Source organism: Pterocles gutturalis, unplaced genomic scaffold (assembly GCF_000699245.1).
Source record: "Pterocles gutturalis isolate BGI_N339 unplaced genomic scaffold, ASM69924v1 scaffold13567, whole genome shotgun sequence".
NCBI lineage: Eukaryota > Metazoa > Chordata > Aves > Pterocliformes > Pteroclidae > Pterocles > Pterocles gutturalis.
Genome location: NW_010112962.1, coordinates 13,464 through 41,072, shown reverse-complemented (window position 1 = coordinate 41,072; position 27,609 = coordinate 13,464). Strand labels below are relative to the sequence as shown.

At 35.8% G+C, this 27,609-nt stretch overlaps 1 protein-coding gene across 1 annotated transcript in view; it reads right to left on the bottom strand.

The window, feature by feature from the left end:
* Positions 1–7,479: 7,479 nt before the first annotated feature.
* The window catches only part of LOC104462357 (protein broad-minded-like), a gene marked incomplete at its 5' end in the record, with an annotated part of 27,666 nt that continues 7,536 nt past the window's right edge, over positions 7,480–27,609 (bottom strand). The window contains 7 exons of the mRNA XM_010074269.1: positions 7,480–7,599; positions 11,588–11,776; positions 13,589–13,729; positions 15,399–15,553; positions 16,508–16,623; positions 18,088–18,157; positions 26,392–26,475. Coding sequence (XP_010072571.1) covers positions 7,480–7,599; positions 11,588–11,776; positions 13,589–13,729; positions 15,399–15,553; positions 16,508–16,623; positions 18,088–18,157; positions 26,392–26,475 — 875 coding nt within the window. The remainder of the gene's footprint in view (positions 7,600–11,587; positions 11,777–13,588; positions 13,730–15,398; positions 15,554–16,507; positions 16,624–18,087; positions 18,158–26,391; positions 26,476–27,609) is intronic.

Genomic DNA, 27,609 nt, shown 5'->3' with positions numbered 1-27,609 from the left:
AAGGAATTCATACCTTCCTGTTCCGTGTCCTGAAAAGTTTTGAAATTGCAATAGAAACTGCTAGTACAAATACTGTTTCCTGAAGATCTTTCAGGACCAAGGCATAGAGGGACCAAGTATTGTTCTGCATGTTGTACAGTTGTGGATCCACAGCATGAAGAAAATGTGATTTGTGTATCATTACCCACGAGGAGGGATCCAGAGTCAGGAACTAAATGCAATTTTGTCTTGAGTCTCTGTTGATGTATATGTGGAGTTTCCCATATTGCTCATACTTTTAAGAAAGTAACACTCAGTTAGAGACTATATTTAGAGCATTCACTTCAGAACAATTTTCCAGACAGATTTCTGTTAGGAGTTGTGACATCTTTTAAGTAGTAGCAGGCTGAGCAAAGCCTTGTGCAAGGAGCCTGTGGCTGCAGTCAGGGAAGCTGGAGAAAGGCTAAATCTGGCTGATCCACAACACACATCGCGAGACCCCAAAACTATCACAAGTTGACTGTATTATAATCAACCTGAAATTTGCAGGTAATGGTTCAAGGACCCCTTTACAGTTACTGGTTCAAATGCACCCTTCTGCTTGAAGATCACAAACCCTTTTAAATTAATTCTTGATCTTATACTATTGCATTCATTGTATAACTTCGCTATTGTTTTTTGAAAAAAGTTTAAGTGGTGAGTATACAAGGACCTCAGGGATAGCAGAGAAAAAAGACAGTTAAATCAGCAAGCTGAAGCAAAAGCTCTGTGCCAAAGAAAGTTTACTGTGTCTCAGGATTTTCCCAAAGGAAAATCTTTGTGATTTTTGTAGGTGCTGAGCTTTTTTCTTGGTTAGAATAGGAGAGAACATTCGGCTTTTTCTGGTTTATTACCCATTAATATCTTCTGAAAGGCTCACTTGGAAGACCAGGTTCTGACATTTACCTCCTCTGCTCTTTAAAGTCAAGTCAAACTGGCTGCTAACAATCCAGACCATGCTATATATATATATATAACATATATATACCATAGCATAAAGTATGTTAATGTATTTCTTTAAATCTTTCAAACTTCTTATTCAAAAGCTGTATGTAGAAACACGTTAATGTGGGGGGAAAACAAGCTATTCTTACATTGCAGTTTTGACAGTTGTATCTTCTCTACTGTAACAAATGACAGTTTACCTGTGCATGACACAAATGGAGATTTTTTTTTCCGTATGTGCACTATTGTTCATGTTACAGGTTCAGCTTGCAACCCTGATGGGGTTCCCACTCTGAGTGATAATGCCCCTTTCTCCAAGGGGTGTTATAACTTCAATAATTCCTTGATATTATTGGGGGCAGTGCTGATTGAGAGGAAGGCTATTTTTGTGGGAGACACTCAAGAGGTTTCCCTCTCTGAAAAGAACTGCTGCGCTTTTGGAAAATATTTGATGAAATCTGATGTCAAAATTTTGTTGTGGCAAACAATTCCATTATTATTCACAACAAAGAATGAGCTAGCAGCTTGCAGGTGGAAGATGATACTGTTTTCCTCAGCATAGCATGTCAGCATTACATGATGTTGTCAATAGCTGTTTGAAACTCCAGCCTCACAGATGAAAAGCAGCTGGCACTAAGAATAGCCGTAGTGGTAGTCTGCAGCAGTGTTGCAGAATAAATCCAGAACAGTGGTTCTTAAGCGCCACCCTGAGACTGTCCCACTCCTGCAGTGCAGGATGTTTTGGAAGCTTCAAGTCTACTGCATGTTGAAGTTGAAAGCAATTATTCAGGACATAAAATTAATTTCTCTAAGGGAGAAAGCTATTTGGCTCCAAGTTATTTGGCTGAAAATTCATTAAATGTATTTTCATGGGAGTCTGAAAGGGTTGGAGTATCTAGAGGCCATGGTTTCCCCTCACCTCCAGGATCTGCACAAAATGAATTTCCTACGAGTATCTGAATGACTCCAATGTGATTTAGACAGATGGTCTAACTGGTTTCATGGGTCTACAATTACACTCAGAAGGAATTCCTTGCCAAAACTGTATTTGTTACAAACCTTGGTTTTCCATTTTCTAGCAGGAAGCTTTTCTTTGTTGATTTAGAGCTGGAGAACATTATAACTAAACAAAAACCTGAACAAAAATTGGGAATAAGTTCTTTCAGAAATGAAACCCGTACCTACAAGGTCCATGACACAACTTATGACAGTATATGGCATTGTTCACAACACTGGCTTTTACAAAGCAAGAAAAGGCTGATCTGAAAAAAAATACTTGCGATTTGCCTTCTAAGTGAAAATCATGCTGCAGAAGTTAGTCTTGATACCTTATCTAAACCATCAAGAATTTAGAGGAGAGGGAACTTCAGATAGATGAATGCAAACATGACAAAATGGGCACAATTAGTTAAATGTTTACATTCTCATTGAATTTTTTAATGACTTTTACTGCTTTGCTTGAAATTTCATCTTCTACTCTAGAGAACAGCTGATCTTGTTATTAGGCTCCTTCCTCTTTCAATTACTGTTCATTTGGTCAACATGGTGAGACCCTCAGCCTCCTGGTTTTATGAAGAATATTGCTTTCTTTCGGCAGTGACCTTACCTGCAGCCACGGTGCAAAGGAATGCTGCAGTGTAAATGGATTGTTGTGTTGTGTTGGCTTATGAATGTCTGCATTAATTTAAAGCAACATTTTAAAAGTTGAGTCCATTTTAAAAGCAGCTAATTCCCACATCATGGATGAATCTGATACCATGATAGGTTTTGAGTTACAGCACAGGAAATACCAAGATTAGATGAAATTTTCTGAGAGAGTAAACACTGATTTCTTCTGAATGGTTAATTTCCCTTGGAGTTTTCATTTTTGTTGGGTTTGTTTCTTTAAAAGTCTACCACAAAAAAGCCTGCTTTCCCCATTCATCATTCTAAGCCAACTTCAGTATTCTCCTTGTCTCATTCTATTTCTGAGCAGGAAACTGACTTGATGAAATATTAGTCAAGTGTCAGTTCCCAATTTAACCCCATCTAAACTAATTTTTCAAACCACATTGATACCTCCCTATGCACCACTGCATTTTTATGTCGAGCTTTAAGACCTTAAGACCTTTTTTTTTTTTTTTTGTGATGAAACAGAATCGGACAGCATTATGCTCTGGAGCTGTGGAGCTTTTAAATGTACTGGTGGTTTGGTATCAGAGAAACAGGGAAGGTGTTTTTTCTCTGATACTCTGCTAAGTATAAAAAACTTTTTGAACCAGTTGTTAGCTGAAGTAGTAAAACTGGTACTTCATTCATGATCTGAAATTAAAAGATTTGGCTTTTGTTTTGGGGTTTTTTTTTGCTGTACTACCTCAGATTGATAAATCTCTAACTCCTTGTATTTGTTTTGTTTAGGCGTTTTTTTGTTATGATTTGCCTAAAATGCATCAAAGAGAACTAAAAGAGATCATATCCCATTGATACTAGCTGAATTTATTTTTTTAAAGATGTGTTTTAGGGACAGAAAGGTCAGATATCACAGAGTTAACTCACTGTATAACTTTGTGGAACTTGGAATAAATTATACATTTTAGAATGGCATGTGTTCTAGAATAGCATGTATCTCAAAAAATCAGATCATGACTGAAAATATTGATCCGATGATTTATCATCTTAAAAGTAACTTTGTTATACTGCATAGTTATCTTAATTGTAAAATTACCACCTCTTCCAGTCTGTTTCCATAGCTTCTTATTCCAAGTTCTCACACTCGGCGACATGCCTTTCTTGTTTATGGGGTGGGGGAGAATACATCTGTCTAGATTTCAAAGTTGTTATCAGAAATCTCTTCTTCACATAGGCAATCAGAGAGTGAACAAATCATCTTCTAACAGTCTAACCTAACAATCTTCTCTTGAATGGACTAATTAGACTATGCCTCATAGGTCCTTAACTGCATAACAGTCAATTAGTCTGACACCTATTGTGGCTCTTTTCTCAGCCTCCTGATTTTTAAACATGCTTCCTGGAAGTGTTGGGAATGGAACAGAACATTATTTCTTTAATAGTCCCTGATGTTATAAATAGAGGAAAATGGTATCTTCATTTAACAATTGGAATTTCTTTCTTAACCACAACTCATGAATTTCCCTGTTGTAACAGCATGGGATTATTTTGGATAACAAAGTTAGTTGTTTTTGTCACTGTCCTTTCACAACAAAGTCCTTCATGTTGTAAACATGATATTTGGCCCCTGTTGAGATACATGACCTAGCAGTTGGCTGTATTAAAATGCATGCATTCTAATTAGCCTGCTTCACCGACTGACCCAGATCAATCTCCACCACTTACTTATCTCAGTCTTTATTTACCCCTCCATCAGTTTCCAGTCATCTGGAAAAGTTCTGAGAGTAGCAACACCTGGTACTCAGGCTGTTTGCTTTGTATTTGTATTTGATTCATCTTCCTGATTATTGTGTACTGTAACTCTTTGCTTTGATTCGATGCAATATTGATGAAATTCATTAGTATTAAGGGTCAGCTCTGCAGTGCCTCTCTCTTCTTTGTTAAGGGATGCAGAATACAAAGTGGCAGCTATTTAGATGGCAAGCGCTTAGCACAAGAGCTAATTTTCCTGACAAATATCTGCTATTGATAAAGGAAATTATGACTTCATAATTGCTAGCTTAATAACCATCAACCATGGTCTCTTTAAAAATGTACAGAATTTCTAGAAACACATATATATCAGTTTTCTGGTGTTATTCACCATCTGGGTGTTTGTCATTTGGTTATTTTGAGATATGTGCCAAGAAAGTTATTTTTTTAAAAAAGAGGCTGCTATTAAGGTTAAAATAACAGATTTTATGGGGGTTTTAGCATCCTTTGACCCTGGTGTCAGGGAAATACTTGGTTCCATCAGTTGTCATAATTCTTTCCTCATACTTGCCAGCCTCTTATTAATGTAAGTCAGCCAACATAGTTCATTAAACTCCAAAAATATTTTAAACTTTTTTTTTTTTTTTTTTCTCCTAGACAGGAAAAAAAGCTGAACCCATGAACTTATGAAATGCATAGTCAGGAAAACAGAAATTAGTGGCAAAACCTTTGTCAGTACTCCTCACCCTTAGGTTGCATGTAATTACAGAAATTGCACTGCAGGTCCTAATGCATTTTATAATTTGAATTTGTGCTTACACATTTATTTTATCTATTTAAGTTGTTTTTTAAGAACTTTTCAGTAATGTTTAGTTTGTCTCACAGGAAAGTATGGCAATGATATTGGATAAGTCTAAATTCAACTTTTGTGGTTTCTGTTGGACTTCTAACACTTCTAAACACTTATTATATGACAAATTCTAATGAAAATATTTTGAGATTCCAGACATGCTGTAAAGAAAATGTTATTGCAGGTGTTGATAAAATATAATATTTTTCCCTACTTCTTTAACCAAATAAAGAACTATTTAATGCTTAACTTTCACTATGTAACATCATGTGGTAATGTCACCTACATAACCAGGATGCGTGTGGGGAATTCACACTGCTTAATTATCGAACTAGCTATAGCAGAGACTTGACCAATTATGCTGACCACTTACACTTCCCAGTATAAAGACTTCTTCCTATAATAATACAGATGATAAGTAACTTTTTGCTAGAGCATCTGAATTTGATAAATTCATTTGATAAAGAAGCAAGGTCATTGGAAACATCAAGGTACTAAGGGTCTGACATTACAAAACAGAGGGCAAGTTACCAACATTCTATGCAAAATAATTACTAAGACAAAAAATCTCTTTACAGGTAACTGCCTGAACAGGGTATTTCACTCTAAATTGAATCATAGAATCATAGAATGGTTTGGGTTGGAAGGGCCCTTAGAGATTACCTAGTTCCCTCCCCCCTGCCATGGGCAGGGACACCCTCCACTAGCCCAGGTTGCTCAAAGCCTCATCCAGCCTGGCCTTGAACACCTCCAGGGATGGGGCATCCACAGCTTCCCTGGGCAACCTGCTCCAGTGCCTCACCACCCTCAAAGTAACAATTTATTCTTAACATCTAGTCTAAATCTACTCTCTTTCAGCTTAAAACCATTACCCATTATCCTATCACTACACTCCCTCATAAAGAGTGTTTCCCCATCTCTCCTTCAGGTACTGGAAGGCTGCTATAAGGTCTCCCCAGAGCCTTCTCCTCTCTAGGCTGAATATCCCCAACTCTCTCAGCCTGTCCTCATACGGGAGGTGCTCCAGCCCTCTGATCATCTTCATGGCCCTCCTCTGGACTCCCTCCACCAGGTGAATATCCTTCTTATGTTGGGGGCCCCAGAGCTGATTTAATTAACTGTATGAAGAATATTAAATGGCCACAGGATAATACCTTATTTTCTATCTACATCCTTTGATTACTTGCAAATACTGAAGGAAACCCTCCTGCTTGCCAATAACTATCATCTTATTTGCCATAATTTCAATCAAATCCAAAGGCATTTATTAATTCTTGACAATAAAAATGTAGTATTCATTTAAGGAATATGTAGTCATCTAATTGAGTATTATTTATTGACTCAACATCATGCCCACTGCTTTGAAATTCGGATTAAAAAAACAACTATTAATTGGTGCACAAATATATATTTTCTTAAATAACATTTAACAATTATATAATGTAATATGGAAAAGAAAGCCACTAGAATGTTTCCTCAGCTGCCCACAGACCACTACCTAAAATCTATCCTTAAATAAATGGGAAGCAGCGCTCCTCAGGAAAACCATGCTTCTTTTGAAATTGGGAATTTCAGTCAACTTCAACAACACTGAAATTCTACCTACACTGCACTGGTGTTAGAAAATGTCTAACAGCCTTAATTCTTGCTTTTTGTTGATCATGAAAGGCAAGCACAGCTGAAGCTTCTTGTTAGTTTTCCTATCTGAATGAAACCAGAATCTTTAAAAATCATCATTTTCCAGACATATGAAAAGCAAGCTGGCTCAAGGACTTCTCCTTCACTTATGCAGACAGAGAGCATATCTTACAAATAGATGTTTTATGACATAAAATGATTTATTTTACTTTAGAAAAGACAGGAATATCACTTTTTTTACTGCATGTATTTGAACACCCTGTTTTCTCAACCTTATCCACAAAGTCAGAACACCTGTGTACATGGAATTCACTTTTCATTTGTTGACTTTTCATGCATACGGATACATACTAGGAGTTGTTTCTAAGAAAAAGCACTTTGTCAGACCCTAGAAAAATATGAAAGTTTTAGGACTGTGCTATAAGTTGGCTGCCTTCTGCCAACTGTAAATGAGGCTGCACATAGAGTCTGTCTGCAAAAAAATGTGGTATTTTAAGTCACCAAGACCTTTTGCAAAAACCATATTCTGAAAACCCTCCTTATTTATTTTACAGTATGTACATTTACACGGCTGGACTAATTTTTGGTGAGATTGATCTTTCAAGTAATCAGCACCCCTTTAAAGGATGTAACCAGAAATGGGAAAATAAAGTGCTTGTTTGCTTCAACTATGTATTCTGCACTCTTATGTTCCTCATGTCTTTCAGCAGCATAGGTCTGTAGGTCATCTCCAAGCTTTCCATGTATTCTAAATAATCACTCACTCGAAATCCATAGAGTGCTTCTTCCTGCACAAATACACAGAGAAAACATTTATTAGCTAGGAAAAAAAAGATGCATAACTCAAATTTAATGAATTCCAAGCTTCTAAAGATAGGTAATTTTGTTTTGCTTGTCACAGCCTGAGGGTTTAAAATACAAACATTTTATTACATTTCATTTAGGAATACAGAATTGGTAGTATCTGCTTCCAGACAGTTATTTGTAATTACAGTCTTGGTAACAAATAGTTTTTTTCAAGGTGGACGTTGTTCATCTCATTTTTGCAGAACGTGCCATATGAAGATTTTTTAAGGAAAGCAAAGTAAGCTTTAAGAAGGCAAGGCCAGGTACTAAAATATTCTTTTAAAAGACTTCTATAACAGCACATGGCATACTGAAAGTTTGTTAGTGTGGCTTTTATATCCAATTAGATTCTCAATAAAATCAGGAGAGTAACAGTAGATACTTATTTTTTAAATCAGTGATAAAGACCTTTATGAATTGCTTAAATAAAAACACAATAAACACTCCCGCATCACCACAAATTATTAATTCTTACTAATTCCAAATTGTAGAGTAAAAGAAGGTACCCTCAGGTAAAAGAAACGAGCAGTCCATGCTCCTTCTCATGGCTGCTATATTAGAGGGAGACGGAGGATGCACCACAGAAAGTAGGATCCCAAGGAACAGTCTAGGTAAAATGGGTGAACTTGTTGCTGCTTTGTACCGGAATAGCTAATGTGCCCAACATTTACTAAACAGTATTACCACTGTTGGCAGCAACACGTGGACACATGTTGTAACTGCTGGTGTACTGACTGTGCATCTCCGCTAAGTAGAATTCTCCTGAGAACATCTACTCAAATTTGGAATTATGCACTTTGGTATCTGAACAGGAATTCAAAATAGTCTTTATATTTCTCCTCCCCTACTCACAAGTGAAAGCAAAGGCATGATTTTACCTTCCAAGTTGTTCTTGATGCACTGTGAGAAAGTTGTGGAAAAAAGAAGCGACTACAGTAAAGAACTATAGTAGGTATTAAACCTTTTTTCTTTTATTTTTTTTTATGCAATCAAATCCTATATTGATTAAATGTGTGCATGTATTAAAGTGTTGGTCAACAACGTAGTTGTCAATGATACGGCCCATACTCAGAGAAAGTATAGTGATCAGTAGTTAAATTACTCCTACAACAGAGTGATATAGGGGTCTACATGTGCCATTACAAGAAGTCATAAACCCTGTAGACCCAGTTTCTTTAGTTTATCCAAATGAAACCAATGAAACCAAGATACTCAAGACAGGTTTACTGAGGAAGCAGCTTACAGTATTCTTGGTTCACAATGGAAATTACAAAACTATGCATCTTCATCCTTCCATGAAAGGATTAATAAAGGACCAAGCAACAAATTTAAAATTCAGTTAATGCTGAAACTTCAGGATATCTCAAATGGATGATAACTGTTAGTAACACATCTCAGTCAAAAGTAAGAACCATACAAAAATGAAAAAAATATGCATGGACAATTTGTTACTTGTACTTTCCCCTTGGCACAGAGGGGAAACTATAGAATAGAAGATGCTCTCTTTCACAGGTGGTCGTCTGTTTTTTTATCACTGGAAGGACACACTGAAAGGGTGAATGTTTACTTATTTTAAATGCAAGAAATAATGTCACCTGAATTGACAGCAAAGTTGTCTCCAACTTCTTTTTTTGTGTGCAAATTAAAGTAAATTTATATCATAAGAAGAAAATATTTTAATAGCTAGCTGGAACTACTTATTAGATAATACCAACAAAGGTGTATTGCTGTCAAATCATCATCTTTTCATGACAGATATAGAGCATCTTAGAAGCTTAAAAACAGAAAGTACTATCAGTTCTTGGAAAGACAATAGGCAGCAGGACTTGTTCATATTGCAAATGACCTGTGCTAGTATAAAGTTCAAGATGTGATATTACATTGAAAAAATATAAAATGAATATTCAAAGGTTGTAGGTGTGTTGGGTTTTTTTCTTAACTAATCCTAATTTGTGAATGTTGTGCTGAGAAAACTTGAAACTGAATTTGGTTATTTCAATGAAAGGGCAGCTGACTAATGCCTTTGCAAGTATTAAACCCAAGTAACCTCACATGAAGCCTATAACATAGCTGAAATTGAATGAATACAATGACAGTATTTTTTTTTCTTTAGATGAATTAAGAGGTATCAAAAGCAAGAGTGCAGTTTAAGTATGCTATTAACTCTTTTTCTTCTCCCGTTGTCACTCAATGGATTGTAAATATTCCAGTAGTGCATAAATACATGGTATTTCTCATGAATTTAACAGTACCATGTCAAGTCTTTGGCCTGTTTACACCATAGGTGACAACATACAAACTCTCTCTCTTCTATAATTTACATACACTACCCTAATAATGCCATCAAGATGAAGCAGTTTTAAAGACATATTGAGCAAAACCAGGTCAAACAAAACAATTCACTCATTGGACTGTGTACCGAACATTTTCAAAGAAAATGACTGAGCTGACATATTGTTAATATTTAAGAATATGTAAGTTGGATGCAAACTAGTCAGAAAACTATTATGTTAGGACACCTTAAGATGCAGATATGTTGAGAGCGGGGGGGGAAAGACTAGAGAAAAAAGCATAAACGTCTCTGGGAGGAAGAGTCAAAGATTTGTATCTGCTCTGTATTCGGTCTGTCTGAGATGGAGTTAATTTTCCCCATGGCAGCCCCCATAGTGCTCTGTGTTGCACTGGTAGCTAGAAAGGTGTTGCGAACACCTGTGTTTTGGCTACTGCTTAGCAGTGCTCACACAGCATCAAGGCCATCTCCCCAACATCCCCCCTCCAGTAAGCTTAGGGAGCCAGGGGTGGGCAAGATCTTAGGAGGGGACAGAGCCAGGACAGCTGACCCACATTGACCAAAGGGATATTCCACACAATATGACATCAGCTCAGCCATAAAAACTAAGGGAAAGCAGGAGGAGGGGGGGTATTTGTTAATACGATGTTTGTCTCCAGGAGCAACTGCTACACGTATTGAAGACCTACTTCCTGGGAAGTGGCCAAATATCGCTTGCTGATGGGAAGTAGAGGATAAAACCTTTGTTTTCCTTTGCTTCCAAAGGGATATTCCACACAATATGACATCAGCTCAGCCATAAAAACTAAGGGAAAGCAGGAGGAGGGGGGGTATTTGTTAATACGATGTTTGTCTCCAGGAGCAACTGCTACACGTATTGAAGACCTACTTCCTGGGAAGTGGCCAAATATCGCTTGCTGATGGGAAGTAGAGGATAAAACCTTTGTTTTCCTTTGCTTCTTTGCATGGCCTTGGCTTTTTTTTTTTTTCCTTTATTAAACTGCCTTTATCTTGACCCATGACATTTTTTTCCATCTTATTTTCTTCCCCCTTGTTCTGCTGAGGAGGGGAGATATAGAGTGGCTTGGTGGGCACCTGGTGTCCAGCCAAGGCTAACCCACACCATACTCATTACTGCATCTATAGCTAAGCAGTACTTTAAAAAAAAGAACCCAATAATAAAACATAATTTATAATATGACAAAGACTATGAAGTTGTGAGGCCGGTTGTATAGTAATTGGCATCTGTTCAAAATAACAGCTCACTGAGGTTTGTGCCACATCTCTTCAAGCTTCAGTAGGAGATCACTGTGTAAACCCACCTTTCTGGAGAACATCTAGTTTGATGAGACTGCAGCCACATAGAGAGAACTGAATTAAATGCCCTCATGACTTAATGTAGCTATTTACTTTGCTTACAAAGGGAACTGATAAGGAAAAAATGCAGGAAAGATATTATCTGGAAAATACTATACCACAATTTCCTGCCAGGAAGTAAATAAAATTAAAGTATTGTTTCACTCACTTAAAATCAATAAGTGAAATTCAGTAAAAGCTTCTGAATAAGTAACATATATATTTTCAATATTGAGAGCTTTGCTTCCCTTCAGCAATTGAAACATTAAAAAAGAAACCCTTACTTTAAGAAAAACCTGGAGATCTTGGGCTTCAGTGTGCTTTAGGATGTCTTGCTGTAGGTGTCTGAACACAGAAATACACATATATATTTGATAATCAGGACCAAGGAAAATACATATAGCAATGTAGTGACAGATCTCGCTCCAGTCCATGTAATTCCAGAAACACTGACTTATCCATTGCAGACAGATCTAGATGAGAATGAAATTATACATAGTTAAATTGCTGTAGACATTCAGTCATAATTGACCAGCTTTATCTCTTATCTTTTCTATACTACAGACTCTTTTTCCTAGAACGTTACCCTATTTATGATAATAAAAGGGAATAAGTACAAAAGAAGCCAATAATCACCATTTTTAAACCACAGCCTCTGAATAGACTTCCAGTGAGTGCTGCTGAACGTAACACCCTGCAGCCGTGCATCTCACTTATCTGAGTATATTCTGGCAACTCATAAAACTCAAAAGTCCAATGTAAGCAAAGGTGATTTTTTCAAGATTTCTAAAAAATGTGGCCTAAAGGTTAATATGGGTGATAAAAGTGTGTTTCATGTGGATTTTATTTTAAATTAAAGTAGTTCTTTACCTTACAAATGCATGTCAGGCCCTTTCCTAAGACATGTTTTCATTTAATGAAGTGGGTATGGAACACACTTAGCATCCCCCTTTTCCAGTTTTAAATCCCAATGTATTAAGATGTGTACAGCATATTTAATTTAGTTCTAGATCATAAATCTTCAGCTAATCAGTCCTTAAAGTGTTTAAGACTAGGCAGCAGCAGAAGTACCAAGATTCTAATTAGATAACAGCAGCCATACTCTGGCATTAAATCTGTTTTCAGGTATTTATTGATGCACACTAGCACTTAAATACATCAGAGTTGTTTTCACAGTTCAGGGTTTGTTTGTTTTTAGCCCTGCAGCAGAACTGCAAAATCACACAGAAGATACAGTGGCACCCACAGGTGGCATTTCAGTACCACGTTAAATAAAAAAAAAAAAATCCCCAAACAAAAAACCTTGTCAGGAGTTTAGAACAACAACTAGTCTATCATGAATTGAGTGCAAACAACAAAAAAAGCCATCTGGTATAACTTACACAAGAATAGTTGAGGAAGGAGTGACTGTCCTTGTGTGTTTCCCTACCTCCTATGCTGAGATAAAGTCCTTCATCTGCCAATCTGCTCTCCTCAAAGACCGAATCCCAGGCTGACTATTTTAAGCAATATCTGTATCACACTGGCATCTGCCCCCATTAAGAAGTCTCTTAAGCTGCAGATCATGTGGCAAAAAGGAATTTTGAAGGCATACGATGAAAAATATTTCTTTTGCCTTGGAAGAGCAATAAGCTTTCTTACTGTGGTAAGAGGTTCTTTGCACTGCCAATCTAACTCATTGCATGAAGCTGTTTATGCTTCATCACGACTGTAGTCTCTACAAGTAATGCTCCATATGTAGCATTCCATATTACCAAAGAATTGTAGTAAGTAGGTAATATGAAAGCTAAGATTATGGACAAATATTCTTCTTTAGCAACGTCTCTTTAATATAGAATAGTGTGTTATCTGATTGTAATAGTTACAGTAACTCACAAAATTAATTTTGCTCTAATATCGCCTGAACTGCTTCCTATTATACACCTATCCCAAATTACTCATTTCCCTCTTATGGAAAATTTAGAAAATTATTCCAGAGAATAAGATATTCAATTTATTTCTAATGATAAATCTGAGGTTTTAGTATATATATTATTTTTATCAAGTTTTCTGCATGAATATGTAATAGAAGGTCATCAGCTGCAGTACACTATCATTATTCAACTGAAGTCAGTTGCTTTCTATTTTCAGATGCTGTAAGGCACTGTGCATTCAGAACTCTCTTATCACAAGTTTCATAACCACCACACAAGTGCTGCATAGAAAAACCACAGTAGTTCCTGAACATTCTTGATTTTGTGGATTTGTGTTAAAAAGCTGATACCTAATACACTTTCATCAGTTACCTGGGATGGAGTGAAATCAGACATGTGGAAGGCTGAAAAGACAAGTGGCAACTCAGCTTTCAGCAACATTTCAACGTGGTGAGCACTGCAAAAATAGACTGGATGAATGCCAGATTCCACTGTGGTAATAGGCAGGTGCATCTGATTAAAAACAACAACAAAATAGAGTAAAAGGATTACAGACTACAAAAATGTGTTATTTTAAAAAAACCTTGCTGAGAACAATATATAAAAACATACATATATATTGCTTGTAAGAGAAGTCATCCCAGTTATTTTTGAGACAGAAAACAGAATAAACAAACAAGCTGGAACTACCAGGAAAAACATGTAGTTAAACTAAAGAAAATTAAAAGTTAGAAACTGTTATTAAATATATCCTGACTATTCCTTTGCATCAGAAATCTAGTTCTTTATGGCATGTAAGCTTTAATGATCAAAACAGGGATGGAGAAAACATTGTTATATTTTAAAGAAAAAGAACAGAAGGAAAAACAAGACTAATTTCTGTTTGATTTTTTTTCTCATTTATTGGTGGATAGAGTGGAACTTCTACGGTATTTTCTGTGTGCACATTTCTTTGCAGTATGCATGGCTGATATGAGTGAAATTCTATTTTGTGCAACAAAAGGAACAGAGGTTTTATCAGTATGAAAAGCTCTGGCTATCAGTGCCTGGTGTCTAGGTAATGAATCTTTAGCTTTGTGCTAGAAGGTCAAGCTACGTCATTTGGAATTTTCCTCCTTCCTGATGTAGGCAGCATCACAATCCAATGGATGGATAATTCCTCGTTCATGTTTTGACATTTCATTTTTGTGTACATTGAGGTAGTTATACAAATAATTACTGCATTTTCTATTTGTGTTTTCAAGATATATTACGAAAAAGAAATCATTTAAGTATTGAGAATGAACGTTAGCACTGCAGCAATCTGCCTGCAATGCTGGCTAGTTCTTGTATTGAAGATGATGCTAAAGTTGTCAGCACTGATGGTGTTCAGCGCGATCACATTCACATAATGGAGTGAAATTTAATTGTGCTGGAACAGCCTCAGGGCTGGACTCAGTGCTGTGAGTGGACCAATATGGTCACTTCTGGTGACAAGACAGACCAACTCATATTAATACAGAAGCCTGCATGCAGAAGAGGTACAGAATCTAATCCACACTTCTCGTACCCCAGAGTTCTTTAGTAAAGACAACAGTTGCTTTACAGTTTATGTTCAAAACATTCAAGACAATGTAACAATGTACAAAGTCAAACTGGAAGGGTTTTATTTTAAAGAGGTGGAATCACCCCTAATGACAGCTGGAAATGATGTTTCCTATAGTAAAAACTTGATGCAAAACACTAGTAACTCAAAATTGTCAAACATTCAGTAGTTAAGCAGTAATAATTTTTAAAATTTACTAAATGTATTTAGTAAATCTTAAAAATGATAGCTCTACTAAAAAAATCAAAAGGATGGACTTGCACACTGTAATAATGAAAAGAAGTCAGTCAACAGTATTGCAGCTTTCACACAGACTTTAATGTCACTAACAGTTTATTTTACTGCCAGCTTTAAAATTCGATAACATTGTATTTACTATCAGTCCACCTGTTATTTCACTACTTTTAAACAACCATTTGAGCAAATGTCAAATCTGTATTTTTTTGAGAGAATTTTCCAGGTCATATATTAATTTAGAGGGCTTTAATGAAAACTTAATGCATTAAAAAACCCACGCCAAAGTCAGGAAATTGATCAAGTCTCCTTTAGAAACTTTCAAAGTGGACTTTCAGAAATAACCAGCTTTTAAATTCTTACAGATTTATGCAGTCTTGGTAGCCAGAGAAATGCTGAAACAAGAAGACGTGAAAACCGCTGAAGAAATGTCAGTGTCTTCTCCCTGTCCCCTGACATTATGAGGAAGACAGAAGACGCAAACCAGTCATAGCCAGCATAGCGCTCCTGCAAGCAGCCTGCGTGAGAAGGTTAAGGAATTTGAGCAGAGATCTTCTCCTCGCTGCCCTGCAGGAACTGCAGCCCTCCTCCTCCCCAGGCCCATGCACACACAGGCAAGAGCTGGTTTGTTAGAGAAGGGACAAGGGGAATATAGCTGCACAGAAGGCAACTTCTTGATGCACAGCTGCCTCTCAAACTGAATTAAGAGAAATTATTTAAACTGTTTTCCCTATGCATTACTTTTTTCCCAGTTCATAAGTCGTTGAGCCAAATCAACTAAAGCAAACAAAAACCAAGTAATTGCAAAAAACCCCACACCAAAACAAGTGTGCCTATAGTACAAGAAAGGTCAATGGTGGAGGAAGAAAACAGGACTTGTAAAGATTATGGAAAAAGAAAGTAGAAGAAAAGCCTAAAAAAAGAGATTTAGCATATTCTGACCAATATACCTGAAGTGTTTTTTAATAGTGATATGTAAGTTTAATACCTGAAGAATATATCAAAGCTTGGTGGAAAGTGGTATCTGTTTTACTTTTAAAAAAAGTTCCACAGTAGATCTAAAGGAGTCAGAAGTCAAAACATTCCTGTTGATCCGGTTACAGCCATCTATCATTAGATGGGCCACACCATTAGCAAAAGGATTACTACAAATACTCACAAATGCTCAAAGGTGCATTGCTCCAGAATTTCTATCACATACAGAAAGATGTGATCCCACTCCAGACTAGTTTATGACAAAAGTGAATGAGACTTACAAAAAGTATGGGAACAAAACAGTGAAGATTTTCTTGAATTCGTTGGGTGTGCATTTTAACTTAACAAAATGTCAAAGTGCTGCTTTTTTTTTTTTTTTTTTTTTTTTCTTTCAGTACATATTACACATCTGCATCACCATCAAAAGCCCAAATTGAGAGTCCAAATTCGACTGGAATTTTTTAGGCAATATAATCTACGCCATCCAGAAAGGATACAAAGTGAGGATACCACAGTTCTTTGCTGTTGTTTCAGAAATTTCTCACAATTCATTAACACGAAGCACAGGTCATTTTCAGCATGTTCTTTTAGCAAGTTTAGGTATTTTCCATATCTAGCACAAAAAGTTAAAAAACAAAACTGTTTAAAGGTTAAATATTTTTTTAATTGCTAAACACAAAGTACTTGTATTTAATAGGCCTGTGAAAGTTAATCTGTCATAGCATTGTTCATCACAAAGACTATGTTGTAGATATACACATAAATGGTTTAACAAAACCTGTTATGCTTTATCTAGGAAGGTTAAGCTGAGACAGAGTTAACTTTCTTCATAATAGCTAGCAAGAGGCTGTCTTTTGGACTTGTGCTCAGAAGAAAGCTGATAAAAAGTGATGTTTATGTGGCTGCCAAGGTCTTTCAGCTTCTCTTGCTGTCCGCAAACAGGAGAAGCTGGGAGGAAGCACAGCCTCAGTTACTAGCCCAGGATTTGATCTTAGGTTCAGGATCGAGACCCAAAGTGGCCAATAATCTATTCCATAACATACACGTCATGCCCAGTATATAGGTGAGGACCCTCCAGAAGCTTGGCCCTTTTGGTTCCAGATCTCTTTTGCTCTCGGTCATCTCTTTCCAGGTGGTCACTCTCCCAATGCTTTCTCTCCCCCGTCAGTCAGCTCTCGGTCTGGGACGCTCAGACTGTTATCTCCATTCTGTGAGTGAGGTTTTGGGACCCTCCCTGCTCCTGGATTGTTATCCAGGAACAGGATGAGCTTTGGTCATCGGCTGGGGGGGGGGCAGTATGTGTATCACTTATTTGTATATTTGTATACAGTATTATTTTCAATATTATTGTAGTTTAGTTATTAAATTGTTCTCATCTCAACCCATGAGTCCTTTTTTTTCCCTTTACCCCTTTAATTCTCTCCCCCATTCTTGGCTGGGGGAGGGGCATTGAGTGAACGGGTGTGTGGGCTGGTCCCCAGCCAAGGGTAAACCCATCATAGATACACACCAAAATTTGCTACTCAGTGTTACAATTCCTCACCAAATTCCTCTTAGTTCAGTTTTAGAGATTATAGTGGGGAAGAGCAAGTACTGTTAACAAACATTATTCATTTTCTTTACAATACATTATTTAGAATTCCATCTAAGTATATTGTATGTGTAATTATTAGCATCAGAATTCAAATATTAATGCTAAAGATAACAATCTGTGGAAGTACAGACACATTAGCTTTTCCTTCATCACAGCTCTGCAAATTACCAGCCAAATAAAATGTTTAAATGGCATGTAACAGCTTAGCCAAACAGAATCATTTAGAGAAGTAATGTGAGGAAAAAAGACACATAACTCAGGATAATATAATTTTATGGTAGATCTTACTAACAAGCTACAATTAGCCTTAAGATAATCTAACTATGTAGTAATATCTTTTTCATTTTTAAAGTTAGAATTCAACTTTAGATTTAAATGGTACAAAGCACTGAGTTGATGGATTAAATATCATTAAAGTCATTCCGCGAAAATCAAACAAATTTTACAAATACAACACTAAGGAAATACTTTAATACTATGTACCTGACCGTCATTTCAACACCAAGCTGCTGCACAGATGAAAGGCTTTCATTCTTCACATCTGCATCTGTGGCTAAAACAAAAGAAAAAATAAATTATTACATTAAATATGATTATTACTGAATGCCAAGCTTATTTTATGCATGAATTCCAAATCTGGGGAAGCATTTCTTATTTGAAATGTCTTTAGTAGTGTTTGCAAAGGATGCATGCAGAACCTGCATTCCTCATACTATTTTTTTTAATTAGTATCACTTTCTTCATAAGAAAATCTTCACTTTTAGTATGGTTATCATTAGCTTTACAGCACGATGTAAACAAAAACCATCTTTTTCCAACCCATTTCTTAGCAGACTTTGATCCCTTCTGGCCAAGAAATGAGACAAAGCAGCATTTTCTGATCTACTTTCTTCCATTCCAGTGGCCTCGAAGTCTCCTAGCTGTAAAACCAACGTTATTAACAAAATTCTAATTTTATATGAATGTCAGAAAACTTTATAACAGATGGATTTAAAATATCCTCTATTTCTATGCATTGTTCTTTCACACAGTAATTATATATTATATATAATTTTTACTGCGTTTGTTTAAATTAAAAATCCAAGTAAGACAAATTAATAAATCATTAATTAAAGCTACTTCTGTTGTTATATTTTCTCAAAATTTTAAATTCTAAATGCAATTCAAAATGGGCCATTGTTTCTCTTATGCACATATATCATCTATGATAACTGTACCTCAAAAAACCTACAGTTCAATATTATGAGATACAAAGCCAAGGGCTTAAGCCTTTAATAAAATTCTTTCAAAGTGCTAATTAAAAAAAAAACAACAAGCAAAACAGTTAAAATAAACTTAAAAACCTCTAACAACCAACATACTTTGTTAAAAATGTAAATAATAGAGATGGCAGCAGAAGTTAAAATATATTCATGCAAGTGATGAATGTAAAAAACTGATTAAGTAGATCACAAGGTAATGTGATACATATTTTTTCTATATCCTTCCCAAACAGACAGAGAAATCAAACTGAAGGATTCCCTGGCTACCCATTCAGGTAAACACTATGTTCCTGGTAAGCAAACAAGGACTTAGGTATTAAAGACGAAATATTTACAGGTTAAGTTAGGAAATGCCTCTGGTAAGTAAGAAAAGATAAAAAAAAAAATTAAGAAGCACTCTGCTCCGGTGAGATAAAGTAGGTTGAAATTTTCTTGAAGTAAACAATACAAAAAAATTACATTCGACAATGAAGCAACAACATTCAGTAGAGGAAAAATGGTAAGAAAAAAACCCCACTCTGTATCATAACTTTAATAGAAGACAATAATTTAAGTGTTCAGGTAATATGAAATTAACCTTGTACTTTTGACACATACATTTATACATAAGAAAAATCAACTGGTCTTCGGGTAAAACAAATCTGTTCAATAATCTGATGGGACTGAAATAGCAATACCACATTAGATTTTTTTTTCACCCAAGAACAGAAGTTCAAATATCTTTTGCATAGTATTCCAGCAACACAATATTTGGGGGAATACATCTAAAATCACAGGGCATTTCAGGCAAAAACCCACAGAGATGAGTGAAACAGTTCGTATCTTTTTACAGCTCCTGTTCCAAGTTATCTGTTTACTCGAGCTGCAATTATCATACCAACAGTCAATTCATTTTCAGATTCCTGTTTGCAGTTGTGAAGGCAAGAGGCATACTTACATCATACAGCAATAATGGAAGAAAAACCAGGGGGAATTTTAATCAGTTGGCTATGGCTAATGGCTAATTCAGTCCTGGCATGACCATATTTAATGTCAGGGGTGGGAGGGCAGGCAGTATAACAATCTCTGCGCCACAAGAAAGCCCTGCCTCCATCTTGAGGTGGATTCTCCTGCTGGTGGCAATGCAGGAGCTGGTACCCAGTCCAGCAAGGGTGTAATGAGGGACAGCTGTATCACAACCCACAATCTGAGCCCAGTTTCCATTCTGTAACAGTTTACAGGAAGTACTGAATGCTTATTTCCCATTAACATTAAAAGAACACAACTGATCTCATGGATTCTCATTGCCTTTTCTTCTCTGTTGTAATAATTGCTTAGTTGCTGAAAAGGGTTTTCTCCTTATCAGTTTTCCTTTTGATATTTTCCCCTGTATTGTGAAAGGAGATAAAATTAACATAATAGTTAAATTAAATTTAAATTTAAATTAAATTTAAATTAAATTAAAATTTAAAATTAACATGAATAGTAATTTCATATTACACAGTACCTCATAAAGGCAAAAACTCTTGCTTTTCTACACCAGTGTACTTTATATAATCATAGCTCCATACACTAGGCAGTCAAATTGCTCTCAGTCCACAACTCACAATGGGAACACACGAACTGTGGTTCTTTCTCCTAGGTCAAAAGTTTTATTTTCCATTTTGTTTACCAGTTAATAGTCCGGGAACACTAGGCTTTAGAAAACTATAAAGTCATCCAGAATACAAAAAGAACCACTTCCCAATCCTTAAAAAGTTGACTTAGAAACCTTAAATGCTCCACTAAGCTTAGAGAACTGTTATTAACAATAAGCGGAATATTGAAATACTGCATATTGCAGTCCATGGATAAAAAGTTGACTACTAAGCTTGCAGGACTGTGTTGTGACTGCACTGTGACTGTAATGATGCTCTGATTTAATACACAGAATTTAATTTTCTACAAAGCTCATTTGACAAATATTTATCAATACACCTGATATAACTAACTGTCTTGAAACACAACGGGTTTCATAACAAAAGGAACTGACAGATCAATTTTCTAGATAAGAATGCCATTTATCCTCAAAGGACAGAACACCTCTCTGAACTGTGAATTAGTTAACACGATACAGCACGGTGACCATTATTAAGTGGAATGAACAGTGTGCTTTGGAAACTTCCCTTTTATTTATCCAATATAACAAAAATTCTATGTTGAACAGGTATTTTACACTTTTTTCTTTAAAAATGTAAATCACTGTAAAACAGAAATTAAGCCACAATGAAATTAGTTACTTGAAGGTTATCAGATTCTCTAGGAACCGATTTACAACTGAAAAAAAATATTACTATAGAAAGTTGACTTTATCTCTCATTCTAAAATGCATAAAAAGCCTCTCACAGCAGTAAATATGTACCATTTTTAAGTGTAAATGATATTTTCTTTCTTTTTTTTAGCCATGCTCTTTATATTAGCAACCTACCATACATACTTCAGATAATCTAATCATAAGAAATATTGGTATGCCTGCTCTCAAATCTTTTTTTTTTAAATCCACTGTTTAACACAATCTTGTTCATTCAAAAGAGAAAATACTTCCTTTAAAACACTAAGGCTTGCCAACTATTAATTGCCAGTGATAACTTTAAACAAACAAACAAACAAAAGAATACTACATGTGAAAAATTTTAATATATTATCTTTTTCTACAATAAATAAATATTTATTTTTATCATTTGGTAATCTTACTCTTGTTTCCAACCTTTCTACCTCTAAATCAACCTCAATGTTCCACAGGGAAACAAAAAGAGAGATAATTATGACTCCTGTTGCTTGTGGGGGTCAGGCAGTGAGGGTAGCAGCAGGGCAAAAAAAGGCAAAGAGGACTCATTGAGCAACTTGCCCCACCTCGTTCAGTTAGCCTAAATCTGGGATTCCTAAGTAAAGCGTGCTTCACTGTTATTGCTTATCTAGTCTTCATCTTTAAAGAGAAACAATCCTGTGCATCCTGGATAGTTCCAGATGCAAATCAGGTGATCCTGGGGACAGGCAGGATTAACTTCTGTTTCTAATTCCTTTATTTATTGTAGAACAAACCTTGTGACAGAAAGGAACTTGAAGGTTTTCATCTTGTGTCAGTAAGAGAAGATGGGCTGATTGTCTTCTGTGTTTTTTGTCTTCCAGGTCTTCCTGCAAAACTCTGTGCAATCCTAAGTGTCCCAATAGATTAGGGGGGGGATGGGAAGAACAGAATGAAGGGAAGACGGGAAGCCATTCTTTAACCAATTTCAGGGTTTCCTTGCTTCAAGGTCATAGACAAAGTTTGGCAGAAATAGAGAACTCAACTGCAATGTCATCTGCAGAACCAGACCTACCAAAACAACCAGCTGATGCTGAAAGGTCATAGCATTCCCAAGTTTGGGAAGTTTGCAACACATGGTGGAGACCAACTAAGAAATCCAGATGCTAGCATATCAGATGACTCTGCAAGTGGAATTCTTTGAGAAACAGGTTTGCTGGAACCTTGAGAAAACGAATATATTTCCAAAAGGCATTTATGTTGCAATGAACTGGAATTTACTAACAACAGGAAGAGTAAGTGGCTATTTTATATCCCTAAAATAGTAATGCCTATTTTACTACTACAGCAAATTTCAGTGTCTTGTCATCCTATTGCCTATTGCAGATAGACATCAATGACTTGGTTTTCAATGGTTACGTTTTTAAGAAAAAAAAAAAAAAAGCAAACTAGAAATGATTAATTTTGGGAAAGCCCACAGCAGAGTTCATTAACATTTATTGTACATATTGTATGTTATTTTACTCATCTGAATCCACATCTCAGCAGTATCATTGCTGCTAGCAGAAAGTAAACTTCAGGTAAGATTTGTGTTACTGTTTATAATTAAACTCTACAATGCATAGTGGTTTATCAGATATTTTTCCTTCTCTCATTTTGAAAATTATAACAACCCAAACTAATTCGATTTTTCCATATTTACAAATTTTATAATAGACTGAAATCCTGAGGGATTCCACAGCAGATGGATGACAGTGTTATTCTAATTACAACTACCTATGGGTTTAGAAAGCTGTTTTAAGATAATTTTTAATGATAATAAATTGCTTATTTCAAGAAACATGATAAACAGTGAATAGCTATGCATTGTACTGAACGCACGTTCATGAAAACTGTGGTTTCTCTTCATTAAAATTAAACAACCGTTAGAAACTGTTTTCCAGTTCCTCAGACCCAGATTTATTCAAGAGAATGGCAGACACACACAATTGCCAAGTGCATGTTTGACTTACTTAGGTGTGCAGCTAGAAAGATGTATTGGAATACAGTTCACCTTCCAACAACTCATTAGCTTTACATAACACAGAAAAATGTCTCTACTGTAACAGCAGTTTTAGGATTTAGCTTAGATAGCACTTACACATACGTATATGGAAAAGATACTGTGAAATAACATGGCATTTAATAATTGTACATCAGCCAACCCTTTACATTTTACAACTTCTATTTGAGAACTGAGCAGGCAAACTTGTCCAGAATTAATGTCCAATAGTGCCTGTAAAAGACTGAATTAAAAAAGTATTCAGAAAATACAAAAAGGAATGTCATATAGACTGGGTTGGTTTATCATGGAAGGAAAATCTGTCAAGCTCAAGAGTATTCAAGAATTGAAGTTTTTACTATGCTATCTTTTTTTTGTTCTCCTCAGAGAAATTCCAGCCTTTTGTGCACCTTAGTAGAAAATCCTGGGAAACATATACAAATCTGATCAATCGTTATTTAATCAGTGAGAAACTTATTTTAAGTAAATAAGGTCTGATAACGATTCAAGTGTTTTATTTGTCCCTTCTGTACAAACATAGGAAGCGTAATACAGACGTGGATTCTCAAAGTGCATTCCCTGTCTTCACAGGAATGACATGCCACACTGTATATTTTATGATGTAAAAAAGAACCTGAAATGCATGCAAATTTAGCTGTGCAACTGATTCTTACAATCAAGCTCTTTTACTGCTCCAGAGTGGAGTATGATCATAGTCAATTTTAGAGACATTTTAGTTTCACTTTAATGTCAATCAGCATTAATTTATTGCTCTAAACTAATTTCCCTGGAAAACACTCATTACTACACCTGTCTGAAAAAGGTGCTATGAAATTATAGTAACTATTTTCCCATAAAACTTAAAAGAAACCCTTGATGAAACATATGCCGTTTGCCTGCGCAACACTTTTTCCTCGACTGGAGAACTCTTCACAAAAAGTGTCTGTGATAATGGTGCTGCTGACAGGGAAAGAAAGCATTAAGACAAAACCAGCCCTTTGCCTAAATTTCACACCAGTTTATTTCTACCACACTACTAATTGTTCTTGGGAAGTCTCCTTACTGTCCCATTTCCAAGCCTGTCTTTCTTAGAGCACATGGAATATCAAAACAATTTCTAAATGAAAATTGTACATCAGCCAACCCTTTACATTTTACAACTTCTATTTGAGAACTGAGCAGGCAAACTTGTCCAGAATTAATGTCCAATAGTGCCTGTAAAAGACTGAATTAAAAAAGTATTCAGAAAATACAAAAAGGAATGTCATATAGACTGGGTTGGTTTATCATGGAAGGAAAATCTGTCAAGCTCAAGAGTATTCAAGAATTGAAGTTTTTACTATGCTATCTTTGTTTTGTTTCTGTGCCTACTCTTTGTGATTTTCCATTCTAAAAAATACTTTAATGTATGCAATTGTCACGAGATTTTCAAACCTGGTGTTTCTTTAAAGTTGGCACTAAATTTTAGGTAAATCATGGAGGGCTGTTGCCACCTCCGCCTGATCAGTGGTTCACAGTGAAATCACACATCAACAAATCACACATCAACAAAGTAAAAGATCCAGGTTCAACCTTCCTGAACATGTTTTAAATCCTAGCTTTGAACAAAAGGTTGAGAAGAGTGGACTGAAACTAAGGTACTCGACATGCAAGTGAACAGAGTATGGACTACTGCTTCCCTTCATTAGAGTTCTTCCACACTGGATGGAAACACTTAGCTGCTATGATTAAGAAATACCAGGATGCTGTTTTTGCTGGGCAAGGCATCCACTTCAAGGTTGCACAGTTGGAGGTCTGTTCCTCCTCTAGTTAGTTTTTGTCTTACTCAAACCATGCAAGTTTTCCTGTTTTTGTAGCAGGAAACACTAAGATAACCTTGAAAATTAGGTCTGTGGGCTATACTGTTCTCCAAAGAAATGCAAGATAGGCATTCCCCAAGAAGAAAAGAAAACTACATCTGGGCCTTCCATATCATTGGAGAATGTGTGATACTTTCAACTGCAACCTAAAAAGTGAGATGTACAGAGAGGAGCAAGAGGGGTAGTCTAGGTGTTAAATAAATCTTTTATGTCATGAAGACATTATGTAGGCTTTTAAAGGAACAACCAAATCATAATTTAAATTGGGAAGTGACAGAAATATGTAAATAGCAAGCGTTACGAGTCCAAGAAAAGACTTTTGCTGCTCATTATTCCTCCTGACAAGTTAAAAAATAAATGACAACCTAATGCAGGACAACAAAAAACCTTTTAAGGATCTTTTAAGGAAAAATAAAATAGTGACAGAAAGAACTGTCTCTTCAGCAACTCTCTTCATTAAGCAAGGAGAGAGACTCTCAAATAAAATTAAGAGTATATCATTAGCAAGCTTTCAGAAGGTAAAGACCACTACATAAAAGAAAGAGATCCTCTAAATTACTAAAGGGGTTTTATGCTTTGAAACTTCAAAGGCAAGTCTGAAGTCTCCAAGGACACTATATTTGCATCCTAGGGATGTGAGGATAAAATAGCAGTATAAATAACCAACTGTCCACAAAGCAGGCTTGGTTCTCCAGAGTTAGTGGCAGAATAAGTACTCTAAATGACTGAACTACAACCTAAGAGAAAAGTCCTACACAGACAGTAAAGAATGAAAGTGCATTTTCTGGCAGATATTAACTATGCTTCTGGATCTTCAAATTTTGCAAGTGCTTCAAAATATTAAAATGTATTACTTTACACTCAGAATAAATTAACTTCATCATTCATTGTTTACTCTTGGCTGTAAGCAGGACATCTGTACAATACTAACAGATTACTGTGGCAACAGCAGCAGTTCTTTAATACCTATCCTTTAATGCAATATAAATTGCATACCTTTGGGTTGATTATATATTATGGGGCTTTCAAAAGGTGAGCCAGATTGCTTACACCATTTTAAATATTTATGTCACCAGATTTGCAAATCCTTCGCGAATAGGTATCAACAAATACATTGAATCATATCCTCACCTGTTCTGCATCTCCATCTTTACATTATACATTCAGAAATGTGAAAGCTCAACACTAATAATTATCTGTACTGTTTACTCAAGCATATCATCTTTTGATCCAAAGTGAGGTACTTCCCACCAGTATGAATTTCTGAGTGTTAAACAACCCCAAAATGCTACGGATACATTTAAAAGGAAAGTAATTTAAATATGAAGAGGCTGCATGGCAATAAATTATTAGGAAACTGACCTTTATAGTTTCCTGTGCTGAAATAACAATCTGATCGGTTTTCAGAAAGATGCAACACGAACTTTTCCATTAATTCTGCCAAAACTGCAAAAAAGTAAAAACCCATTAAAATGTTAGAGGCGATAAACAAAATGTGGAACTAAATTATCTCACACAATGACAATATGTGAGAGACTAAAGCTATTTGAATTCCTGCACGTTTATTCATGGTTTTATGGGAGAACAATTCAAAGCATGCATTGTGCTTTTGTGCAGCTAACACCATTCCTAACTTAAATTAAATTTTAATAGCTTTACTGGGAATAAATTCAGTATAAACGGAAAGAGAATCCTATATTATCTCTATATCCTCTAAGGATTACTTCAGAATTTGTGACACAGTTTCAATACGAAATGAAAATTAACTATAATTAAACTACAGTATTTTACCACATTTGTCTGTGTTTGCTGACAGGAAAGACGAACAAAAATGGAAAAAAAAAACAAAAAACAAAACTCACACACAACAAAAAACCCACACCACCCCAAAATGTTGCTAACAAAAGCTCTAAGGGCTATTTTAAAAAAAAAATTATAGAAAACCACTTATGCCATCAGAAGATAGAAACTATTCACCTAAAATTAATTCAGCAATAGGAGATTTTCTTTGGGAAATTCTGTATTTTATGATGATCCTAATGTTCTTATTCCGTTCTTGCCACGGAACTTTGAGTCTGCAGATACCGCATAGCTAAGTCAGATGCTGACATCTGATCACTATATAGGAAACCATATCTCCCACCTTAAGAGGATGTTAGCCAGGAAGGTAGTGAGAACTCCCAGTGACAAATCATTAGCAAAAACTGTTCCTGATTCCTCAGTTCTGCAAGTTTGAGGCTACTGGAACTGAGCACATTGCCATCTTACAGATGTAAATAAAGGATACAAGGATGCCTTTACATATACTGCATGGAGGGAGCCCATATTGAGATGAACCAAGTTAAGAATTCAAGACAGCAACAACAAACATTTTTTTGTAAGTAAATACTATCCCAAAACAGCTGCTGTTGTAACGATAAGCAGTATTTAAAGAATAGTGAAATAACCTACTTTTCATAATAATGCAAAGCAAAGAAGTGTAATTAGAGAGTAACGAGTGCTGCTACCCATGGGATTTCCTGTTTTAAGTCTGCATGTTACCATTCCCTTGGCAGCACACTTCAATGTAACAGCACTGAA